This window comes from Vicia villosa, linkage group LG6 (genome assembly GCF_029867415.1).
Source record: "Vicia villosa cultivar HV-30 ecotype Madison, WI linkage group LG6, Vvil1.0, whole genome shotgun sequence".
In the NCBI taxonomy this organism is placed as follows: domain Eukaryota; kingdom Viridiplantae; phylum Streptophyta; class Magnoliopsida; order Fabales; family Fabaceae; genus Vicia; species Vicia villosa.
In genome coordinates, this window is record NC_081185.1 from 2,533,738 (window position 1) to 2,552,227 (window position 18,490).

General features: G+C 31.3%; 1 protein-coding gene across 1 annotated transcript; it reads right to left on the reverse strand.

Moving 5' to 3' along the window:
• Window positions 1-4,243: 4,243 nt before the first annotated feature.
• LOC131608742 (ubiquitin receptor RAD23c-like) lies at window positions 4,244-9,664 on the reverse strand. Its single transcript, XM_058880273.1, has 12 exons — window positions 9,481-9,664; window positions 9,139-9,300; window positions 8,321-8,359; window positions 7,724-7,794; window positions 7,570-7,623; window positions 7,138-7,315; window positions 6,289-6,429; window positions 6,143-6,208; window positions 6,007-6,054; window positions 5,828-5,931; window positions 5,103-5,181; window positions 4,244-4,614 (listed from the first exon to the last, which is right to left on the reverse strand). Exons 1-12 carry the CDS (start codon window positions 9,544-9,546, stop codon window positions 4,498-4,500), a joined length of 1,125 nt encoding a protein of 374 aa, XP_058736256.1. The 5' UTR covers window positions 9,547-9,664; the 3' UTR covers window positions 4,244-4,497.
• Window positions 9,665-18,490: the final 8,826 nt, after the last annotated feature.

Sequence of the window (18,490 nt, forward strand, 5' to 3'; positions counted from 1 at the left end):
ACTCTCTCTCTCAAAGCAACCCTAAAACAAAAAACCTCTCATCCATGGCTTCAAGACAAAAGAGAAAAGTTTCAGACCAAAGCAAGGGCAAGGGCAAAGCTTCTTCATCATCCATGGTGAATCCTTTACTCCAATATCTCACCATTGAACAAGAGGAGAGGTATACAAAGTTCTTTTCAAGCAAGAATGTTCAAACTCCAAAATATGGTATTCTCTCTACCTTTCCTCAAGAATGCTTTACTTTTCAAAATACCTTGGCCTCTTATGGTTTGGAACCGGTCATATCTTCATTTGGACCATACTATCCGGAATTAGTGAGAATGTTCTTTTGTAATATGCATATGGATAAAGGAAAACTTATTTCTTATGTTGCTGGAAAAAGAATTTGTTTAACCTTCAAATTACTTGGTCGTATTTTGAATATCCCTAGTAGTGGTAGCTCTCTCTATGACCCGGAGGATGAAGCATGGGCTGATTTTAATAAAAGAAATTTCTACTATAGTATAGGAAGGATGACTGAACAAGAATTTCATGCTAAGAGAGTTAAGGGACTAGGTGGTGTTGAACCATCAAGAGGTTCATGGTCTGCTGGAATTTTCTATATAGATGATAGGTTGTTTCACTACTTTATGGTCTATATCATGTTTCCTAGGGCTGGAAATCATTGCACTGTTACGGAGCTTGAAATGCAACTCTTGTATGCAAGGAAGAACAACATTGAGGTTAATTGGGCTCGTTTAATTATGGTTCATATGTTGAAATTCAATCATAAGTCTAAATTCTTACCATATGCTTGGTTTATCACTCGGATCTTGGAATTCTTTGAGATAGATTTTGATGGCTATGAAGTTTGTCTTATGGATTCAAATAGTAATAAAATTACTATTAAGAATGATGCGCGGATGGGTGTTTTATATAATCCGGCCACAAAAACTATCACTTACATTGGTGAAGATGTTGTAGAGAATGAAGGAAATGAGCAAGAGGTCCAAGGTGGTGAAGAAGATTCTCGTCCCTCACATGATTCAAACGGTCCAAGCAACCAAGAACTCTATGATTTCATGACTTCACAATTTGCCAACCTTAACACCTCCATCAACAACCAATGGAACTCAATCAATGAATCTACTACAAATCGGATTAATGAGTTTCGCCATGATGTGAACCAACAATTTTCCTATCTCTATTCACATCTTTATATCCCTCCTTATGATCCGACCAACCCGGCTGCACCTCCTCCACGATATACCGAACCACCTATTCAACAAGATTTCTTCAACCAAGGCCCTTTTGATTTCAACAACAACAACATGGACCAACCTTAAAGCTTATCTATGTTATGTCTTATGGTCTTTTATGTTATGCTTATGGTCTTTTCTATTATGTCTTATGGTGTGTTAGGTTATGTCTTTTTATGTTATGTTCTTGTAAGGTACTTAGTACCATAGCTATTTTATCTTGCATTCTTAGTATTATGACTTATCCATGTTATGCTTATTTTCTTTAATGAATGAATGTTTGTTTCTTTATATCTCTTATACTTTCATGTATTTTTTCCATCTTTCCCTTCTTTTTGATAATGTCAAAGGGGGAGAAGGAAGTTACACCTATATGCTTGTATTTCCTTGATTTTTTGTTTAAGGTACAAAATTCAAAATTTTCATCTCAAAATCATTCAAGACAAAATACTCTTAGATTCACATATTGAGGGGGAGTTATACATCTTAAAGGAGAAGCTTTCCGGAAATAACAATGCATTATTAAAGATTATTTGTCATCATCAAAAAGGGGGAGAATGTGAAATCAAGATTCTCAATGGAAGATCTTTTGTTTTGATGAAGACAAATCATACATGACAAGAAGGAAAAGATGATATTCAAGATAAAGCATCATGTGTAAAGACTTTGATTCAAGCTATGGATTCTTTGGAATAGGTATAATCATAATTATCAATTACTTAAAGTCTTAGATGCTCAAAAATCAAACCACAAAATTGCATAGCATACTCCTTCTTAAATCTCAAGTTTCATAAACAAAAACTGCATTTTCACTAAGTGTAAATCGATTTACACTTACTGTAAATCGATTGCTTGCTGAAGGTTTTTACATGCGCTTCTGTTTTTGCTTGTGTAAATCGATTTGCACAATATAGCAATCGATTTGCACTGAAGGCTTTTTGAATTTTTTTGACTGTTAGAAGTTGTGCAATCGATTTGCACAAAGGTGCAATCGATTGCTTGCTGAACGTTTTTGAAAAACAGCATCTTTTCATTACACATTCTCAAACACCTTTTCATTAAAACCTTTCCTTTAATCTTGGCAATGGTTCATGATTAAAATACAGAAACTTGTGATATTTCAAGAGGTGTTATGAACATCTATATATACTCAAAATTTCAAATTCTTTCTTCACCTCTTCCAATCAAAAACTCTTAGAAATTTTCAGAAATTCACATTGTTATTCTTCAATCTTTTTCAAGATATTTTCTACACACTTTCATATCATCCAAATCAGAAAATATTTTGAGCAATCTATTACTTTAAAGAATTGTGAATTATTAACATTGGAAGGGAAGATCAATCAAGAGATGGATACATTGTTCTACTATTCAAACTCTTATACAAAATCAAATACTTGTTGTATTCTTGTTATCCAGGATTGTTGGAAACAAGTTAGACACTTTGAGAGGATTGTTCTCATAAGTGGTCTTAGTGAAAAATCCAAGAGGATTGTTCTTGGTCCAAGAGGATTGTTCTTGGTGTTTGGTTAGGCTTGTACAAGATACCAATTATATTGAAATCTCTTACTGCGTAAGGGGACTGGAGTACTCTCGGTTTGTGAGGGGAACCAGGATATATCCTTGTGTCATTTATTTTTCTGCACTTTACATCTTTTAGTAATATTACCATAAACCAGAAAAATAATCACTTTACACCATAAAACCGAAAAAGTTATAAAGTACCTAATTCACCCCCCCTCTTAGGCATATCTGATACTTACAGTCTTTGCCCTAACCTACCAAAATACAACCAAATGAGAATGCACTTCTCTAACAGATACCTACTTCAAATGTGAATACTACCTAATGCATTTAAAATAACTTATTTTACTTAATGCAATAATCAAAACTCGAAAAAAAATGATAAACTTACTCAAAAGAGTTATGGATGAAAAATGTTAAATGTAATTATTGGAGTTAGTTGAAATTGGAAAGCTTGAAGTAGATGTGATGCTTAAAAAATGTTGCTCACAAGCTCTAATGAAAATTTGTAAAAATTTCAAAAAATGAAGATGGAGAAGAAAGTCTGTCTGCGTGCATTATATATAAATTAAACGCGTTCGAAAATGCATTTCGGAAAAAACCCTTAAATTTTAAAATAAGGTTTAATCCAGAGATGCATTTGAAGACATACCCTAACACACATACAAAGATGCATCTCCGAATTAAATTTTGATAAAATGAGGGACACTCGCCCAATTGCACCTATTTTATGAAAAAACATGCGTCTGAATATGCATCTCTGAAAAGTGAAAACATTTTTTATTTTTACCAATTTGGGCTTTCTAGTCCAACCAATAAAAACTCCACTTCACCCACGACCGAATTTAATATCGTTGGTGAAGATAAAATGCACACGTTTCGCCAAACAAAATATTAGTAACTTGAATGTTTAAGCTTATTATTTTTGTTCCAAAAAAAAAATACATAAAAAACACCCCTTTATAAAAAAAAAAAAAACATAAGAATGTCACATTTCTAACTAGATTTCCTAAAAATATTTATAAAACTAAAAACCTTGAAACCATTGCTTTTTATACTAGTATTTAAAATGACTATATGGAATACAGATATTAGAACTTTTATCTCTATAAAAATTAGTTTTTAATAAATAATTAGAATTATAACTCATAAAAAAAACAATCTCAACATATTTTATAATTTGTTTGTCTAATTTGATTTATTTTTAAAAAAATAAAACTAATTTCTTAATTAAAATAATTGGGAGGAAGTTGTTTTTCATGAAAAAAATCGACAACAAAATTGCACTGCCATTGACTAAAAAAATTTTTCTATATTCTTTGATCCAAAGAAAAATACACATCCTTTAAGTACTCCTCAGATCAACTCAGATAAAAACAGCAGTGCACAAGTTCAAACTCACAATGCTCATCTTCTCAGAACTGCACTTTTGTGCGCTTGAACTTCGCCATTAGATTCTTCAAAATGAAAGGGGAAAAAACTAAGACAATACCATGCACTGAAATACACAATTGGAGAAGAATAAAATCTATTGTCTATCCCCAACACAATTCTAACTTCTAGTCAATGGTGTTTAAACAATTTACAGATATTGTAATTCCCAAAGACAGTAAAAGGTAACAAAATATCACTGATCCAAATAGTTCAGAACACAAATAATCGGGCACAAGAACTAGCATAGAAAAATATGCTAGATACGAGAAATACCACAGGTCAAGATGAACTGGAATTTAGACTAATCATCAAACTCGTTTTGGTGATCCAATAAGTAGTTGGCTGCCAGATCCTCGTTTTTATTGCATGCAAAGAACACCTCCAACACGAGGTCTCGGTCGAATCCCATGTCTTCAAGCTGCCAAAAAAGTCATGGTCAGTAATGGTTTTTATTTTTTAAGGTGATGAACATAACATATACTGCTGCTATTTGTTCAATTGAAGCTATATTTCATGTAACTTTCATTGTATTATTGTGCAAGAACACTAATAAAATGAAAGCAATGCATGTATATGAAGTACAAACATCAGCACCAGCCTTTGGGGTGAGAAAGATGTGGGAAAAATTCTATCTCAATATATTGTTCAGAGTGCCTCATTGGAGATACTCAGCCAAAGAGAGAAGCTTATAAGTCAAGGGATTCTCTTCCCCCTAATTGGTTAGTTTATTGAGTTAGGCTCTCCATTATTGGAATGCAACTTTCAAACATTGGGAAATTTTCCATAAAATTCCTATAGTTATAAAGCAAATTAAAAATGACATGACAAGCCAATGTAGAAAAATACAAATAAGGAGATCACAACTAAAATAACTGAATGGAGAGGAGAGTATTGTCAATAGCTCACCCGTTGAATGGCCTCATGCTCTTCTGGAGTGATAGTGATGGTCTGAGGCGCCACAGCACCCAACTGTCCTTCTAGATTCCTGGTCATACAAATACAGCAAATAGAGTGAGATTCACTAGTGGTAGTCAATCAATTGTACACAAATTAAGTAGTCTTTTGCTGTGTGAACGACCATAATTCTCTAATATTATGTCTTTATTGTATCAATCTATGGTTTATTAGTATCCTTTGCATTTAGAATCAAGGTCAAGAGATAAAATGATGAACATATCTGTCTGCTTGTGGAGTATGGGTGTGTGGCATGTGTATTTTATCAAATCAATTAACATAGAAGTTTTTCCTTTAAACTCATCAACCGCGTATAATTTTAAAATAAAAGTGATTTTGATATAAATAATTTCGATTTTTTAATTTAAAAAGTAAAATAAATTATGGTTGAAAAAGCATGGACACCAAAAATTATATTTTTCTCCCTCTTCAATTAAAATTGTTTTTCTTCAAAAATTAACTAAAAAAACTAATCAACAGAAAAATCATTTTTTAACAATGATGTTTGAAAAAACCTTAACACAAACATAACTATAGCATAGAAAAACTAATGATCACAAGCAGACGGGCACTATATCTGTAAATGAAAATGGTATTTAGTTAAGTTGGAATGTATTGAAAAGTTCATACAATATATATGAAATAAAAATTCAACGAACTTAAAATAGTCATCTTACTCTTCTCCTCCAGGCTCATTTATAAGGCGTAAAAAGTCAGCTTGATGCTCTTGGATGAGCTCCATTAGGTTTGGATTTTGTTTTCCCAGTTCCTGAAGCATGGGCTGCAAAGGAAACAAAAATGAGTTAAGATGTTCTAGAAAATTATAGAAACGGGTCTTACAAGTAACCAGTGATACCTGCAAGATTTGAGGGTTTGCTTGCACCATTGTTCTCAAGGCTTGGAACTGAAATGTCAAAGGAAGATGGTAAGATGCAAAATTAAAATTAATATAATGAAGCCTAGCTCCTTCATAGAAAACACAATTAAACTACCTGTTGACTGTTTCGCAAGAATTCCAGGTCGCCTGCATTTTCATTTGCACCCAAATTGGGAATGCCCTGATAAAAGAATAGCCATTATAACTCTAGCACCATTACTGTTAAAATTTTACTACATGGAAAAGAGAGACAGTACACACTTGGGGGAACAAGTTCAGTGGGTTGGTGTTGGGCCCACCGGAAGGCACAGCTGGTTGCGGAGCTTGGACTAGAGGGTTTTCTGCCTGCCCAACATTGGTGGATGCAGCAACTGCTGGAGCTTCAGCTTGTTCGGGGATGCCCTATCAGTTAAATTTTACATCGACATTAGATAAAAAGATGTTGGATAACAAAATATAATAATGATACACAATAATCTTTTATCTATTCCATTCTTAAGTTCCTGAAGTTAATCCAAAATCATAGCCCCTAAAGTTCGCTTTGCTGTAAATATACAAATTATAGTTAGGGCATCAAGTGTTAAAAATATGACGGCTAAGAAATATAGTCAAAATCATTATTAAAACTGTACTGGCAGTGGCAGAAGATGGAAGTTTACTAGAAACATAGTTTTGTAGAAATAGTTATTTCTTTTGTGCTAGTAAAGTCGATCAAAATTTTAAAAAATGGAGTCCAACACGGTGGATTCTCTAAAAGCCTTCCAACAAACAAGTTAAAAGAGGATTCTCTAAAAGCCTTCCAATAACTGGCAGTGGCAGAAGATGGAAGTTTACTAGAAACATAGTTTTGTAGAAATAGTTATTTCTTTTGTGCTAGTAAAGTCGATCAAAATTTTAAAAAATGGAGTCCAACGCGGTGGATTCTCTAAAAGCCTTCCAACAAACAAGTTAAAAGAGGATTCTCTAAAAGCCTTCCAATAAACAACTTAAAATGGTGTTCAAAGCAGTGGATTTTCTAAAAGCCTTCCAACAAATAACAAGTTACCATATTAACAGCAAAAACACTAATACTCCACACGAAAAAGCAAGATTCTGTAGGTGCAGACTTACAGAATAGAGATATTCGACAGCTCTTTCAGGATTGTTATATGCAGCACGAAGAGCTCGGATCACAGTATCCCGATCCCAGCTTCCTCCCCCCATTTCTAGAATCTGCTGAATAGTTGATTCTAAATTACTTCCGGCGAGGAGATTAGATTCTGCTTGGCCATATGTGTTAGACACCTCGCTGCCATAAACAGTATACATGCAAAAATTGTGAGTTCATAAAAAGATAATAGAGAGAGCTGCAGTACATATGTTAATCAGAAGAAAAGTAACAGATGACCAGAATAAGAGAATAGGCAGTGATAACAATATGACAACATCTACATAAGAAGGGAGCCCCAGCTGGTGCAGCCTCAAGGTTGCCACATATTATCAACAAAATTTATTTGCTAACAAATTTTAAAAGCCATTATAGAGAAAATGCCAGATACTTACGTAGTTGAAGGAGTAACAGTTACAGCAGGCGCTTGCACAGGATTGGAATCTCCCCTGAAAAGTGAGCAAAATAAAAGAATTATAAACCAAAACTGAATATAAGAACATTCATCTAGCTGAAACTATGAAGCCACAAAAACAAATATGAACTTACTGTCTGGCAATCGAAGCAGGAGGCTGAGGTGTTGACGAAGGGGGAGGCACAGAACTTGCAGCTTGGGCTGCCTAGAGATAAGAACAATGAGATTTCAGAGGTCAACAGGTGAAGTAAAACCAAAAACTAAATAATCATGCAAAATTGAATCTTATGAAGATACTGCAAATTTTAAATAAAAATATGGTAATTTCATACTGGATGTTATATGTCCAACAATAGACACCCAATATTACTTGAAACAAATATACTATATCATACACTCTTTTAGATTGACTCCCAAAACAGATTATAACTAAAACCATTATAAAAAGAGAGATTAACAATACCATAAAACAAATGGCAACACAAGAACATAAACACACAAGTGCTGAGAGGAATTAACAAAACAATAACAGTTTAAATCATTAACCGAATCATAGCAATATCCATCCAACTGCAAAGACAGTGGAGAATAAGGACATCAAGCTCTAGGTTTGTTAAAGAACTTCATGAAGGAGTTAAATAAGTTTTCACAATTCAACTTAAATGTCAGAAAGTGCAAGCCAAAACAATATAAGAAAATAACAAGAAATGTAATGTAAAATCTGGGCTTACTGGGTTTGAGGGTGCAGATGAAGCGGCTGCTACCTTACTCTGCAATGAACAGATCGCGACAAAAGTTTAGCAGTAAACCAACGGACAGAATGTTACAAACTAGCCATCTCTAAACATGCCTATCATTTTTCTTGCTCTCCCTCTAAAAGGAAGCAATAGAAACAATTTTTATATATATTCAATGCATCCATTACCAGCTAGCGCACAATACAATTCCAATATATATAATAGTAAAAACTGGTAAAGGTCAAATAATCAGTCCCCAATTTCATGGAACAGAAAACAAAGAAAAAAAGGTTGAAAGTGGTGTATAGCTTGCTTTCTCCCCAACCGAGTCATTTACACATCAAAAACTTAATAAAAAAGTCTAATTATTCATCAGTAATCATTGAAACACAATATAGAAAACAATGCAAACGATAATAACTTTAACGTAGATCACTATATTATTGGTAACACAAAAACATGGAAGCTTCTCATTGGAGGTCAATGTAAACCTGAAGTACAAGTTTAACAATAGTACTATCCAATTATACGCGTGCAAGTTAAACAATAGTACTATCTAATGATATGCCTAATCAGGGTTTTAAAAAACAGTCCGCAACCACGAAAACAGTCAATACCAATACCGTACCGTTATTACGGTTTTTTATGTTAAAAAGTTAAAAAACAAATTGTAATTAATTCCCACCGCGACAACCGCAATCTGTACCAACCGAAACCGCGACCGTTTTTAAAACTTTGTGCTAACAAAATTGAATTAGTTTAAACACTTAATCAAACTAATTAAAATAACACCATCATCATATCATCATCACCTTGGATAGCATGACCACAACAAAACTATTCTCAGCAACTTGATTTTCCTCCAAAGTACTTTCATCCTTAAGCACTTTCCCTTGATGAATAAGCATTTGTTGCACAGCAGGATAAACATCAACACCTTGCACTACCTCTATATTCTTCTTCACATCAAGAACCTAATACATCAATTCAACCACAGAAAATCAAAAATTCCAATTCTAATATTCAATTGCATTATACACAAATATAAACCTCTTACATTCAACACAATTATAAAAAATCAAATTGAAAAAAAAAATACAAAAACCTAAAAAATTGAATTGAATCAATTAAGAGTGTTACAGAATGAATTTTACCGTATCCTTAGGGTTCACTTGGATCTCGAAGTGAGTCCCTTTCAGAGTCTTCACGTTAATCTTCATGTTTTTCCGATCAAATTTCGCCACCGCACACGGCGGAGGAGAGGGTTTTGCTTGTTTTTGGGGGAAAACGCGAACACACGAAAGAAGTCAGCAAAAGTTTGGAATTTAGGAATTGAAAACGCTGCACTCTTTCTCGCTTATATATGAAAACGTGAGTTATATCCTGTGAACGCGACCATGGTAAGAGTTAGTATATTGAATCTTGTGATTCCACGTGTGGTAGGGTTTATGCGGTGTTGTTGTGTTACTGGATGGAGCAAGAGTTTGTTTTTTATGATTCATAAGAGATTTGAGATTGAATGCTCTAGATTTTGGATTTTTTTTCCTTGCTAGTTTTTTAAAATTTAGTAGTGAATTAATTAAATTTATATCATGTAAAGCTATGGTAATTGGAGAAACAGATTATGTCAAGTGCGGTTTTAAGCCATTGATGAATCTACTGTTGACAAGCGAAGATCAATGTGTTCCTTTAATGGATGGCATATGGCTCATCTATGACCAGTATTTTTTTTATCAGAGAAGGGAGTTTAAATTTTTGTTTGGCAAGTGACGCGATTGAATAGCAGTGGTTTGGATTCATGTGTTAGGATTGCGTATTGAATACTACGATGATAGAGTTCTGACATTCATTAGAAATCGCATAGGCACCACGATCAAGGTTGATAGGAATACTCTGTGAAGAGAAGGAGGGAAGTATGTTAGGTTATGTGTTCAATTTGATTTAACAAAACCTCTATTAGTAATGTTCTCTATAAAAGGAAGGGTTTACAAATTGGAGTGCAAAGGTTTGCATCTCTTTTGTCTGAGTTGTGGATGATTTGGTAACTATAAAGAAGGTTGTGTTGAAAAACGATAAAAAGAATGATACACACGTGGGAGAGGAGGATAACCTAGAAAAATGAAAGGATCAGGGAAACAAAACTATTGAAAAAATAGGCCATGAATGGTGGTGTAGAAGACCAGACAACCACGCAAAGGAAAAGATGCAGAGGAGAGACGAACAGAAAAAGCGGTGACAATGGTAACCAACAATGAAGCTTTGGCAGAATTTAATGGCATTAATGAGAAGATTCCAAAAATAGAATTGGACAAAATAATACTTTTGTTATGGAAAAAGTTGTAACTCCAATCATGACGTCCTTAATTGGATATGATACCTTGGCGTAAAATTTGAAATAACCTATAGAGGCACAACACGTGGAGGTCAGTAAAGTTATGAATAAAGTGATCAAAAATTCTGATGCGAAGAATGATACTCTTGGAACACGTGGAATTATTAAAGAGAAAAGGAGATTGGGACCACATGGTAAGACAAAAAGCATATTGGAAAGAACAATGGAAAAAAGGCTTAAATGACACAATTATTGGGCTTAATCTTGATGAAGGGGAACAAGAAGAATTGGGCTTAACGAATATTGTTAGTGGGGTTGATATCTGGATTAGGCACAACCTGAAGCAACTTAGCCTAAGGGAATTTAGAGCCCAATTTGCATTTTATGATTTTTTATGTATGCTTCATGGATCTTGTTCGATGTCTCTTGAATTGACTTCATTGTTTCAAAGTTGTTTTGAGTCATCTTCATGAATTTTTGTATAGTGTCTTCTAGAGGATACGACTTCCTTGATGGTGGATCTCGAGAAGCTTTTTGATTAACATTTTGACATTGATTATTATTCCATTTGAATTTAGATGATCATCCCACCACAAATTATAGGTGTCGGAGTAAAGATTTGACCTTTGAAAATTTTTAGTATAATGAGTCTCTTCATTTTATCCCTTTGGTACTCAATAGTCATTGGCATGACCTTCACCATAAAAATCACATCGTAATACCCTAACTTTATTAGCATTTGCTTTTGCTAGAGTTGAGGCGGCCAATTAACTTGATAAAGCTTCAATTTGTGCTAATAGAGCAAGTTCAAAATCAAGCTCCATCATCCATTTCTTCCTTAGAGCTATTTCACTTTATGTGTGGTCTTATGAATCAACAAGTAATTCACTAGATCATTTATTTCACATACACAATCAGAAAGAAAAATATCTCAATAGCACTACATAATTCAAAAATAACTAATACACAAGAATAGTTGAAAATAACTAAAATTAATAATAAAAACAAAAATAGAAAAGAAAAATAAAAGCTAAAACTAAAACAAAAAACAAATCCTAAGCAAAAATTAATTGCCTTGTCGAAATTAATCAACAATCCCTAGAAAGGACGCCAAAAACTTGATGGATTATTTAGCAAGTGTACTAAATCGTCGTCAAGTAAGAATATTTATAATAAGTTCGTCTCCATATGAACTACTTAATTGTAACATGACAATATCATTATACTGGAATCACTGAGTTGGGGGATTTTCATAAAAGTTTAGCTTTCAACATAAAAGAAATTAAAAAAGATGAAAGTTATCTCATATTAAAATAACTAGGCCTTTCTCAATTCCTTTATTTGTCATTGTTAGTAATTCTGTCTATTCTCTTAAATTGTTCTTTTAGTATTTTAATGAAATAACAAAATAGTTATACCCAATTCCTTGGTGTATAACTCTCTCTTTTAATAACAACCCCTAATCTCTGAGGTGAATTCAAAATCAAAACAGGTATTATCGCGTGTTAATTATAATATAACAAAAATTTAATTCTCTATTCCCAAAGTAATTACTAATTTTGAAGAGTTAAATTAAGTCAGATTTCAAAAGTTAAGGTTAGTAATCTTTCAAAATCTAGATCAACCCATATATTTGTAAGCATACAAAAAGCATCAAGAAAAAATATAATTAAATAACACTAGAGTTACAAATTAATAAAACATTACTCAAGCAATTACATGGTTCAAACAAATCAAAATTAATTCATCTTAAAAGGTCTAATCTAAAAAAACTTAGCTAATCATAATAAAATTATTCATAGAAAAATGTTTATAAGAAAGATACCTGGATTTGGATATGGCAATTGGTCTTCAATGGAGAAAAATCTTCAATGCATGCTCCTAAAATTCTTGTGGACGTCAAATTGATCTAAAAAACCTTTAACCCCTAAAATTATGTATAATTTTCCTTTTATAATGAGAAAAAATGCATCCAAATTGTGTCACGATTAAAAGCAATCATACCATAATTTTTCTAATAGCCAGCTCTTTTTGTTAGCTTTCATTTGTCATTGGTCACGTCTCAATTGAAATTACGAAACTCTAGATAAGATCAAATTACTAGCAAACATCATGATGTAAAATATGCTAAAAATCCCCTGTTTTCTTCTTTGTCTCAATTAATACCAAAACTCATATTTAAACCATGTAATCTTTCTCTAAAAACTACTAAAAACGCTAACAGCAACTGATAAAACTACAACATGACCGACTATCATCAATATGATATGAACTCTGATTTCGATAAAGTTTTGGATGGTCTTAGTGTTGCGATTTCAAATTTTGACCTTAACAGTATTACTATAAAGGACAATGTCCCTCCTAAAGAACAACATGTTTTTGTGAGTGTCATTTTTAGTAAAAGTGTTTAGGACATGTAAATAAAGTTTTATACGACCATAAGACAAAAAAACAAGTTTTGGTTTTTTGCAAGCAGCATGTGCTCAAGATTTTCTCCCTGCTATTCATATTGATGGACTAGGCCAACACATGTCACTTGTAGAGTATTGCACTATCCTTAAATATCTCCGTATGATTCTCTTATTTCTTATTGATGACTTTTGCCCTGTTTATCGTAATATGTGATTGTATACATTTTTAGAATGCCTGATTCATTATAAGGAGTTTCCCAACTTTAAATAACTAAATGAATTTGTTAGTGATGATTTATTTGATATATTTCAGCTGGTCACAGTATTTGTGAAGAAAGAGGCACATATGAATTTCTTGACTGAGGGGAGATTAACACTTAGGCCAACATATGTTCTAATATACGATTGGGTAGGAGGGAAACATGCATATGTGGATTTGACCCCATTGGTGAGACTGAGGATTGTAAGTTTTATTGTGGATTAGACAGCCTTCAATGTCACTTCAAGTAAAGTGGTGAAACATGAGAAATCGTGTTCCGACAACCAAAATGTTTTCATACCATTTTTCTTTAACACCTTTTCCTTTCCTAGAACTAGATACATTTGATCTTTTATAGAGAGTCAAAAGACTCATGCATAATAATGTTGTGGCTCCTAAGTCAACGAATAAATATGTTTTTGGTCCCTATAAATTACCAAATTTTACTTTTGGTCTCTATATAAAAAAGTGACATGTTTTGGTCCCTATAAAATTATTATGCACGTAGTTTTAGTCTATGTTGTTAAACCAATGTGTATTTTTGAATGATTATTACACAGACATGTTTAGAACCTTATAAAAGGTTCCTTAAAAAAAAGGAACTCAAAATATGATTTCTAAGTCAAGATTTTCATTACTTTTATCATTATCTTTTAAAATTTTAAAATTTTATATTTAATTCTTTTCATTTTTAAAAATTATAAAACTTGTTAAATAAATATTTTACAGTATTCCAAACATGTATGAAAAAAATTATTCAAAAAATTAAATGTTAAAGGATAATTAAACAACTTTTAAAATTTTCGAAAATAACAAGGACTAAAACAACATGTATAAAAAATTTGTGGGGACCAAAATATGTCATTGTTTTAATATGAACTAAAAATAAAATATAAGATATTTATAAGGACAAAAAAAACATATTTAACCCATGTAATTTTAAGAGGATTGATTTTGTCATCTAAAAAGAGGCAATTACACATCTTGTTGTATGTTTGCCTTGTATTTTTGTATAATCTCTCTAAACTTTTTCTATCAAATTCAAAACTAATCAAAATTAAGTACTTACTCTATCTAAAATTATATGTCATTCTAGCAAAACTTGTCTGCCCCAAATTATATATTATTTTACACTACAAATAAATTATTTATGGCTTTTGTTCCTTTTATGCCCTTTCATATTAATTACTCTATCCCTTTCAACTTCTTACTTATACAATTATAAAGGATACATTTGTAAAATTATTCATAATTTCTATTTTTTAATACAATATTGACTTTTTCCTTTAATTTGTGTAAAATTATCATAGTGGCTATAATTAGAATAAAGGGTGTAACATCAATTAAAATTATGGCGGACCACCATAACTATTAAAAAAAATAACAAAGTAACCATTGGGGATCACATCAACTATAAACACATCGACATTAAATGAATTAAACTTACCTAACACACCACTTTACATATTACCTTTTAGTTGATGTTTATGAAAAAATGAAGAAATTTGCGATTGGAAAAATGAAGGAGAACGACAAATTAGAAAGGTGTTTGCTCTATTATGAGAAAACAAAGATGAAAGCAAGTAAGTGCAGTCGAAAATGAAGAAAAACACATCGATTGATGAAGATGAATCACAATCTCCTTTCTAATTTAAGAGAAGTCACATGAATTATGGTTCGATTTAAGTATCGAGTTGTATTCATTACCAAATCTAATTTTTTATTTTTCATTTAATTTTAATAATTATTTTAATAAAATTAATAGTTAAACAAAAATTGTAATGATATAGATATTTAGCGTGATAACGTATACGATATCACATCATTAATAAGTATTGTTCCAATTGACCTTAAGTTCGCTGACCATTGTGTCTACTAGGCCTTGTCCGCTGAGTTTAGAAACCCTTCATTACTTTGTCCTTAAAAGATAATGTCTCATTAAATTGAGCTGTGTGAGTTTTGTATATAAACTATCTTTAATCTCGATTCTTAAATAATGTGAGAGTTTAAGGTGTACCGGAACATGTAAATCCCACATAAGTAAAAATGACTTTAAAATAGACTGAGAATGAAATTTTTTGAAAAAGTGAAATGGGATGACATAAAACCTTGTTATAAAATTTGGGATCAATTTTTTTAATACAGAGACGAAAATACATTTAATTAGAAATAAAAATAGTAATGATATTGATATTCAGTTCCATTAAACCAATTAGGTTAGTAAGTGTGTAGAAACATCCGACAGATAAAAAATTTATTGATATGATTACTAAAATCAAACTAGTAGGTGGATCAATTGGAGGGTGGATATATGCTGACACCTTCCGCCGTGTTTAATACGACCGTGCTATGATAAAAAATACTCGGCTTTTTAGGATTTAAGCCTTTAAACATTTAGATATATGTGAATTTGATTGAAATAGAAATGTAAAATGTTAATCACATTTATTGATGATTGTTCTGACTATACTTATGTATAGTTCAAGAAAAATAAAAGTGACGCTCTTGGCATATTTATTACATAAATAGAAATTTAATTCATTAGAAAAATTAAGAGATTTCAAAGTGATAAAGGCACATAGTATGAATCAAAACTGTTTAATAAATTTTATTAACGACTTGTAATTATACATGAAACTACCGCACCATAATCCCCATAAATGAATGACAAAGTTAAAATAAAGTATAAGACTTTAACTGAAATGATTGTTGCTATTATGTTAAATTTTGGTGCTACTTCTCATAGGTGGGTAAAGTATTATTTACTATCTGTTATATGTTGAATAAAGAAGCAAAACATAATAGAAATGTCCCTCCTTATGAAATCTTGAAGAAAACACAATTTAAATTATCTTATCTTTGAATGTGGAGTTGTTTGACGTGTGTCACAATCCTTGATCCAAAGCGAGTCAAACTCACATGTTAAGCCTATGAACATGTATTCATTAGGTATGCAGTAAATAACAAAGTGTATGTGTTTATGACATGAATGATAAGGTTAACATAGAGTCAAACAATATGGAATTTCATGAAACCAAATTAAACCAAAAAATAATGGGGCCATCAAATTAATTCATAACTCATGATCTAGAGTAATGAAAGGCAGTTGACAAGAAGTAAGAGAACTAGATTTACTAAATATTATGAACCCAAATTTACAGTTAGTACTATAAAGAAGAATATGATAAACCTTCAAGAAGTTATGTCTACTTAGGATGCTGACTTATGGCAGAAGATCTTAGAATACAAGATGGATTCTATCTAACAAGACCCGGCACTTAGTATACTACTTTCTTGGATTCAAACCTATAGGTTATAAATGAATTTTAAAAAAGAAATTAAAATATGATGGAAGCGTTGAGAAATACAAGGATTGCCTTGTAGTCAAAGGTTTTACACACACACACATATATCAAATAGGAGGGCTTTTAAAATAAGAGATAGGAGGATTAAATATTAACCATTAAATTTGATAAATGGTCTTGATGAAGTCACAAGCAAGCATAGACAATAAATGTTCATCAAGACCATTTATCAAATTCAATGGTTATCATTTAATCATCATCCTTCCACTTTGATATATATATATATATATATATATATATATATATATATATATATATATATATATATATATATATATATATATATATATATATATACGATGAGGAATATTCTTACTCCAAGGGTAAGTTATCAAGACTTACTTCACATCTTGACCATTAATTCTTTTCAATCTAATGACTAAAAAAAAAAGAAATTAAAGATGGAGAGAAAACTAATACTCATTAATTTTAACCATTAGATTGAGAAGAATTATTGGTCAAGATGTGGAGTAAGTCTTGATAACTTACTTTTGGAGTAAGTCTTGATATATTTACTCCAAGAGTAAGTTATTATAACCTACTCCACATCTTGGCCATTTATTCTTTTCAATCTAATGGTTAAAAATAATAAATAATTAAATATGGAGAGATAAAATCATTCCTTATTATTTTTAACCATTAGATTAAAAAGAATTAATGGTCAAGATGTTAAGTAAGTCTTGATAACTTACTCTTGGAGTAAGAATATCCCTCCTATATATATATATAATGAGGATTAAATAATAACCATTAGATTTGATACTCATTTATGATACTCATTTCATTTGTTGGTATTTATAACTTAGATGTACACCAAAGGGACGTTAAAATTACTTTTTTAACAGTGATTTGGAATAATAAATTTTAATGGAACAACCAGAAACCTTTGTGGTTCACAATCACGGATAATAGGCTAAGATCTTTAAGTTAGATAATTCATTGTGTGATTTTAAACAAGAGCCTAAACAATGGCGTGAAAATTTTGACAATTTGATTATATCGAATCAACTTATTTTTTAAATACAAATATCAATAGTACGTTTAATCTTAAATAAAAGTATCGATAACATAAATATTAAGTAAAATTCACAAAAATACAGTTAATGAATATGTTGTATTAACAAAAAGCATTCAACCCATAATGAAGGTAAGGTTTATAAATTTTATGAAATTGAAGGATTAAAAATATTATTATTAAAAAATGAACCAAGTATATACTTTTAAAAATAAGGCAACAATCATTTAATCCAAATAAAAGTTGCAAATTCTTGTTTCTTTTCAGCAAGCAATAATGTGCCTACTTGATTCTTAAGAAAGCTATAAAGTAGCAAATGAAAGTACATAACAATAAGCAAAGAATATATTTCGATAAATATACATGTTCTTAGATGGATCTCACGAAGTAAAGATGTTGCATTTAATCCAAAAAATAATTGCACTAATTAATATAAGAAGAAATTAAGTGAATGTATGAGAAGATCACTTATCATATTATCAAACTAGATAGGGTCTAGTGAATTATAAATCAAACCAGATAGGGTCTAGTGAATTATAAACTAAACTAGTAACAAACCCGTGCATACGCACGGGTCCTGATTTGGTACGCGTATTTGTTTAAATAATATATTTATTTTAAATCAAAATCAAAATTTGAATCAAAATTTTTAGATCATAGATAGCATTTTTGAATATAAAAATATTTAGATCAATAATAAAAATTTTCCCGTATACAAATATTATTTATGTTTAGGTATCATTTAAAAAAATATTTGGATCAATAGTAAATTTTCGTATATA